Raw genomic sequence first — 7,747 nt, forward strand, 5'->3', positions numbered from 1 at the left:
GGTACCTAGTACACCCCATTTTTATTCGTAATACCCCAACTCTATAAACCAACACTCATCTTCCATTGTCTCTTCCACATTTCCTTCGATTGTTCCCATGCCCCCTCTCAAGCCTCCCCTTCCTAAAGAGCATAAAGGTGGAAGGCCTGTCTTGCAATTATAAATTGCCATTATTTTGATAAAATATAATGATGTATGGTTTGTCTTCTTGAGCTTACTTCATTGTCTTCTTCTCCATGTCATTCACATCTATTCATTACATCTACCAGTCCATATCCATCCAAGTTCATCCAGACACATCCACATTCATCTCATCTATAACACACATACACATGATAGCTCCATTTCTAATTTACACTTCTTCATCATCATTCATCGCACCCACTTATTCCATTCATTTGTATCCATATATAATCATTCCATAAATTTATCTTTAATTATAATCCTTCTTATCTCACTGTGTTCTTAATTAATAAAATATATATTGTCATGCATTAGTCACCAAACAAAAGAGATTATATTCCTAAATATACGTTCTCTGTAGAGACGCTTGTTGCTCATCACTAACTAGTCAAATTATTTTATAATAAAAAAATACAAATTGTTACTCATTAACTCATGGCAACAGCAAATTATTACACTAAATTTGCATTCATCATGGAACATAAGTGGTAATTTCTAGGAATTGAGTAGCCACACATGGTGAGAGAGAAACCCTGCTGGCTACAGATGTGAGGCCCACTTTTAACAAAGAGAATGCTATCATTTCATGATGATAGTGGCATACCTGGCAACAAGCAAGCTTCTCTTCTCTTCTCTCCTTTCTAATACCAGAATGGAGTAATAATGAATTTTCTGGTACTTCATGGGGATGTTCATTCTTAGAGGTATGATTGATGTGATTTATTCTTCCTGCTAGTCTTTTACGTTCTCAAGGTCATCAACAGTCCAATAAATTTGAAAAGGAGACTTCTATGGAACTAACTACAAAAAAAATGGGAGGGGGGAGATAACCTACTTCTTGTTTCATTATGATTATTAATTTTAGAGGTTTATATGCATTAATATGTTCATATATGCATGTATGCGGGATTTAAATGATTAACTTTATTTTCATTAGTATATATGTTGTTAAATTTTAGGTATGTTAGAGATTATACTTTACCGAATTCATACGTACCTTAATTCTCTAACTAAGAATACATTTGAAGGATTATTTTAAGGCTTTATTTTCGTTAAAATGACATTTGCTGACAATCTTTCTATTCCGTCAAGTTGCCCTTCAACTAAATTTGCATTGAATCTAATCATGGATTTTTATCTTTGATTTGTATTCTCGGTCAATAAAAGTGGATTGAGGACATTATGACATCACAAGTCACAATGCTAGAATCCACCATTTGTAGACCTATCATTCTATTTTTAAATTTGTTGGGACATATTGCATGATGGTAAAAACAGTTGCAACTAATATTACAATGACATTTGGACACTTGGTAGGACAATAACATTTGGCAATTAAAATCACCCTAAATACACAGCAATACCTGGACTACTCGTTCACCTCGCCTTGCTTCAATGGCCAAGGAATGAAATAGTATATATGTGGCACTACAATGCATTTTGCCACTTCATGCCGTTATTCTTTTATTATTAGACATTATTACTGTTTGTTCTTTTGCATGGAATAGGTGTCAACATAGAATTCAGAGCACATAATTCGGTCCAAAATCACAGTAAATGGATTTCACAGAACATAAAAAATCGCTCTTTGCCATTTCTTTGAGCAGTTCAAGGCTTGGTTGAGTCAAGATTTCTGACCAGGATTCCAATGGTGACGGGGTTCTGGTGGACACCCAATTGCTCCATCTCTGAGAAGAGCTCGTCCATTCTGGGGAAATCCCCCTCCCTGGCAAGGCCACTCAAGAGAGAATTGAACTCTGGCATGGTGACAGTGTCACCGGTGCACTTAACAGCATGGATCTCAAACATGGCATGGTAGGCAGAGGGGCCATCGATGGGAGCTTTGTTCTGGCCATTGCATCAGCAGAAGAACCAGAGAGCGAGATCAGGGCATGGGAGAGAGTGGCTGATGTTGAGGACAGACGACGTGGGCAGCTGTGCTGCGGCCAGCAGATGGTGCAGCTCGTCTTCCCACGCCCCTTTCTGCCCCCAAGAAGAACGTCACCATTACCACTAACTCAGAGCTTGAAAATCCTAGTATTCGAAGTGCCAGGAAGAAGATTACCATCTGCAAATATCCCCTAATTTGTGGGCTCCGTGGGAGTTTCGGAGCTATGAACTGCGGATGCAGCAGCTTTAAACGATTCGATAAGGCCTCTTTTCATGAGCTCATCATGAAACATTGCCACATCCTCTGGGTTAATCTTGTAGGGCGTGTGGCGAGGGCCAGGAAAGGATTTGCTCTCCACCTCTTGCTTATATTCCAGGAGGGCTTTGTTTATCACATCTCCCACATTCCCATACTGCTTGCAGAACTTTGGAGATACCTGAAAATGAAAGTTGAGTGATGAGGATGATGATGATAATGAAGACGGACAGGGTTTCTGGGTATACCTTGGCATGATGAGGATGCTGAAACATGCCAAGCAGATCATGGTAGATCAGAACCTGCGTTTAAATTTGAGTGTCTGGTAAGCACTTTTCCACAGGAAGAACAGAGGACTGAATTGTGGTAATCAAGAACAGATCACGAATCAAAGCACGGATGAGATCAGAGGTGAAATATTGATGGAGGATTGAATTAGTAGAGTAAGAATGATCGAACCAGAAATTGGTTGTAAAAGATACAAGATGTATTCTTGAGCAATTTAAGTGGGGATCTGATTGTACGAGAAATATACGTAGATTATTGAATTAGCCAGAAACTGAACAAGTAATTGATTCACTGGGATTTATCATGCTCTCCTGACCAATTCGACCCTGGTGCGGAGGATATTGGAGGTTTAATATGAATTGGAGATTGAACTAACCGAATGACGGGATAATCTAACCAAAAACTGATTCACCAAAACTGATCTATTGAGATTCGTGATCTGTTCCTGAGCAATTTGATGAATGTGGCGATGATATTTTAAGGATTCTTATCAATAGACAATTAAATTGGAGACGGCCAAACCAGAAACTCTTGGACCAAGACTCAGGATAAAGCAGCCACAATTCTTCTTGATGTGCTCTTGAGCAATTCGATCCAAGTATATATTGGACAGAGTGAAGAACAAACCTGGCCGCTGCAGAAAGGGCCAGCACCGATCCCGATTGTTGGGATCTGAAGAGCAGAGGTTGCTGCAGCGGCGACTGGGGAGGGGACACATTCCAAGACCACTGAGAAGCACCCTGCCTCCTGCAATGCGAGGGCAGTCTCTACGACCTGCAGGAAAGCATTATGTAAGAAATTTGACAAGATTCAAGTGCTTATCACTGTGCTAAAAGTTACAGCTTTTATCAAGAGTGCTACTTCTTAAGTTAGGCAAGATGTTGTTCCCTAACACTCTCCTACAGAACTTTCCTATGGCCTGCAGCAGTTTGTAAAGATTTGCGAAAAGTTGAACCTCATATCAATGGTGCTACTACTTAGCTTTGGCATGAGTTTGTTCTCCAACACTACCTCACAGGAACTGCCTTAGGCCTATGTATGACATAGATGCACAGTGTGTTGCTTCTTTAATCTGAACATGCAACCTTGGCACTGATCCCGAATTTAGATTCAAATGCTGAGATAAAAGCTAGGGTACTACTTATTAACTTAGGCAAGATTGTCCTCCAGCACAAATTAACTCAACTACCCCAAATAATCATTGCTAGAGGGATCAGTAGGTAGCAGACCTTGATGGCACTGGTAACATTCTTCCCTTGCGGCCTGAACCCGCCCAAAACGCTGATGGCCTGTGGAGTGAGGCCGACATGGCCCATGACTGCGATTCCCGCCTCCACAATGGCCTTGGCTGCCATGATCCTTGACGGTGCTCCCCCTTCCAGCTTGATCGCGTCCATTCCTCCTTCCTGAAGCATCCTCACTGCAGATTGCACAGCCTGCAAGAGAAAAATGCGAATTTGTATAAATGCGAGTATAGGAGTTGGGGATGAATCAGAAAATCAAGCTTCTGATCAAATCTGGATCACCATTTGGGATTGCTCGATGATTACAATTAGACATGCCAGATCATCTATAGAGCGATTCTCAATTTGATCTCATCTGCATTCTGATTGATCATGATCTGGTTGTCGTGATCGATTAGTTTGTAGGAACATGATTGATAATGATCAGGAAAGACCGGCTTTACTTGAACCGCTGAGCAGGGAGGGAGGACCGGTTTATAATTCCACACTCTTTCCGTTTATGGGTCTTCAAAATATTCCAAACCATCTTGATGGTATTTTCTCTTTAAATCCATAAACGGTCTGCAGATTTGAGATGAAATCCTTCACTTTAGAATTTGTTAAATGGTCTATCCAATAGATCGTACCGCTTCCATCTGTAAGGCCATGACACAATCCGTGATCTGTCAGAAAACCCAGGACGTGATCAGGACCGATCCATCTGATCCGATTAATACCGATTCAATTCAATTTGATCATGAGGACCATGCGTGATCAAATCGGCGGTTCCCATCGGTTTGCGCCATCAAATTGAATCGCTCAACCTTTTAATGGAAAGATGAAGTAAATTGCTAACTGTAGGATTTGATCTCTATAAACCCATAAACGGAAATAATTAAAGGGAAACAAAACAATCCTCGAGGATGGGTCCGATGAAACGATCAAAACAAAGAACGTCATATGTTTTAATCCGATCCCCATCATATAAGATGTGATTTTCGAGTTTCATGCAAGCCTTCTATCATCACAGATCGAGGAAAGAAAGAGGAATCAATAATAAGATTGAAGGAGAAAGTACCTGCGAAGTGGAAGATTCGTAAGATCCGAAAGGGAGATCGCCGACGAGGAGCGGGCGGGAAGCGCCCCTGGCCACTGCGCGGCAGTGGACGAGCATCTCATCGAGAGAGATCGGGAGAGTGGTGTCGTGGCCGTGAACGACCATGGCGGCGGAGTCGCCGACGAGGCAAACATCAATTCCAGCGCAATCAACGTGGACAGCGGAGGGGTAGTCGTAGGCGGTGACGACGGTGATGGGCTCGCCATGGCGGTGCTTCTGGCGGAGATTGGTGAGGGTGAATCTCTGGTTTGGGGATTGGGGCTTCGGCCCGCCATAGACGGTAGCTTCGGGAACGTTGCTGAGCAATCTACGGAAGAGATGGAGATCGGAAGCAGCGGCTCGAGCTCGGGAATTCGCCGCTCGAAGCATCGTTCAGCGGCGGAGTAGACAATGAACTCTCCTACTTCTCTGTCGTATTGTACCAAGTCCTCTGGACTGTTTCTATGACGGTTTATATATTATCTTTTTTTTGTAGTACATGATTAGGAAATGATAATGGAAATCAGTCTTAATTATTAAACAAGGGGTGTTGGATTTGTATGGTGTCAAGTGGGGTGCTAGTACCATTATCCGTAGTCGATATCTGTTATCCGATATTGCAATATCCGTTATCTGGGAAACCCAAAATATCTCCGATATAGAGTAGTAGTTGGTGGCCTCAAATCGGATTATGATATCGGATATTGTTATGCGTAAAGTGACAACAGACACCAACATCGTTTAGCGGATAGTGATATCGAACAAGGTTTTGTTTGGATAGCTGTTATCGGCGTTAAGAAATTTTGTCAGAATAGAATGATTAAAATTAAATTTGGTAATCTAAAAGTAATGGTGAAAATTGATATGATTAATAATATAAGTAAAGTTATTAAAATAAGGATGATAATTGTGTGTATTATCTATATGGCCTGATTTATTAATGTGTTAACATTTAAGGAATGAAGAAATTTTGAAGGATACTTTTGGGCCCAATATGAAATGTGTAAGGTGAAATGAAATGCAACAAGACAAGTAGGATAGAAGAAATGAGGAACTAGATTATACATAGGTTTCTCAAAACTGAACTGATGAAGTGTATTATCTAAGAGAGGTAAATGAAACTAGTATCCAGGGAAGGTAGGAATCAGGCCAGAAAGTGTTTTATTCGTAGAGCCATCTGTTATCGTATACGTCAGTCTTGTTGAACAGGTCACTAATGGGCCAGACAATGCACCCAACTTGACAGTGGACCATCAACAATCACCACAGAGAAGTTGTACCTGATTACCTTATGACATGCACGTGGGCTCCAAAATATGTCATCCCCCCACCTGATTACGTTGACAAAAATTTGACAAAAATTCAACATTTGCAGAGTGTTATATAGTATTTTTTAAATAAATGGAACATAACAACATCAAGCACATCAAATGTTATGGTAAGTCTACGATAAATACAGTATATACAGGCGGCAATGAAACCAATATTTTCTTCTCTTAGTGCCCTAGTGCCCACTGCGCAGTTGCATGGCCTCATAACAAAGAGAAATGAAAATAAGTAATATATGAAGTAAAATATCTATATGGCCAACACAAATCCAAATTAAATAAGTGTAGTATCCAATGATTTTGGTACCCCTCAACTTCAGTTTCATGAGGAATGCCATACCATTTACATTTTTGCCTCACCACGAACACTTAGCACACACAATTGTCTCGATAATGGGAGCCTCCAGCTGGTATTGCTCATAAGTTACAATAGTAGGCCCTATGAAGAATAACCGTTCTAAAAGAACACTTATTGCAGAAATCGACATATCTTCACGAGCAATCTTTCCCAGCATAGGGTACACTATTAAACCCTGAGTGCACCACCCTTTTTCCACAGTTTCACTACCTCCTTGATGCATCGTACGTAGAAATAAGTTGAAATCCTCTAGTGGAGCTGTATTGCCATTCGAGTTATGGGTTCACTAGTTAGTGCTTGACTGATCCATGCTGATGATGGTATTTATTGATAACTGACAGATTTCACATGACTTGTATATTCTATGGCCGATGGTCTAACAAGGAAAATAGCTCATATATAAGCCACAACCTTCGAGTAGGTTGCAACATCAAATACTGTGTCTTGTGAAATGGATAAAGTAGGGCAGCGACAAGGACAATATTGCTTTATCAAGGCAAGGTCTCGTAGATTATAATTTTTTTCTACATGGAAATGTATGTAATGTTGGATTCTATACATTGGTTCAATCATGGAAAACCTGGTTTGCATGGATGCAAAAGTGTTTATCGATTCTAAATAGATCTATAAAATCATACATCAAATGTACCTTATGGGGAACTTGTTCCACTCTTGACCTGCTCACTTTGCGATCATTTTGAAGCCGTTCACGTGTCCAGCCTCTATAAGTATCCATGGAATCACGTTGCTCTTGGAGCTCCACCTCTTCTTGAAAATGTTGCAGATCTTCTAAGCATGAAAATACTCTCCTTAGTTGAGTTGAGAAGTGGGCAGAGCCGAGGAAAGTGGGGCTCTCAATTCTCGATGTTCTGGGTGCTTGAAATGAGCGCCCCTTCAGTATTTATATTTCACTTAAGTTTTTCTCAAAAACCCATTTAGTAAAAATATATTCACCAGCGCCCTTATGATCTTATGAGTGTGACCCTCTAGGCCCATGTATCATTCTGGTACCAACTTAAGTGGCCTAATAACAATTATTAGTCAGCCTTATTAATTAACTAAATCAACATATACATTAATTAACTAAAGGTCAATTTTCCAGCCCATGGGGTGCCAAGTTATACC

At 40.5% G+C, this 7,747-nt stretch overlaps 1 protein-coding gene across 1 annotated transcript; it reads right to left on the reverse strand.

Annotated features, from left to right (window-relative positions):
- Positions 1 to 1,688: 1,688 nt before the first annotated feature.
- LOC144703499 (3-methyl-2-oxobutanoate hydroxymethyltransferase 1, mitochondrial-like) lies at positions 1,689 to 5,382 on the reverse strand. Its single transcript, XM_078575671.1, has 6 exons — positions 4,919 to 5,382; positions 3,847 to 4,053; positions 3,245 to 3,391; positions 2,578 to 2,631; positions 2,249 to 2,510; positions 1,689 to 2,166 (listed from the first exon to the last, which is right to left on the reverse strand). Exons 1-5 carry the CDS (start codon positions 5,324 to 5,326, stop codon positions 2,265 to 2,267), a joined length of 1,062 nt encoding a protein of 353 aa, XP_078431797.1. The 5' UTR covers positions 5,327 to 5,382; the 3' UTR covers positions 1,689 to 2,166; positions 2,249 to 2,264.
- Between the last annotated feature and the right edge of the window lie 2,365 nt (positions 5,383 to 7,747).

Source organism: Wolffia australiana, chromosome 5 (assembly GCF_029677425.1).
Source record: "Wolffia australiana isolate 7733 chromosome 5, ASM2967742v1".
In the NCBI taxonomy this organism is placed as follows: domain Eukaryota; kingdom Viridiplantae; phylum Streptophyta; class Magnoliopsida; order Alismatales; family Araceae; genus Wolffia; species Wolffia australiana.

Coding starts and splice junctions, on each gene's coding strand:
- LOC144703499 (XM_078575671.1), bottom strand. CDS start 5,326: ATGCTTCGAGCGGCGAATTCCCGAGCTCGAGCCGCTGCTTCCGATCTC. Junction 4,054..4,918: donor ACGAATCTTCCACTTCGCAG/GTACTTTCTCCT, acceptor TTTCTCTTGCAG/GCTGTGCAATCTGCAGTGAG. Junction 2,632..3,244: donor GCCCTTTCTGCAGCGGCCAG/GTTTGTTCTTCA, acceptor ATTTAAACGCAG/GTTCTGATCTACCATGATCT.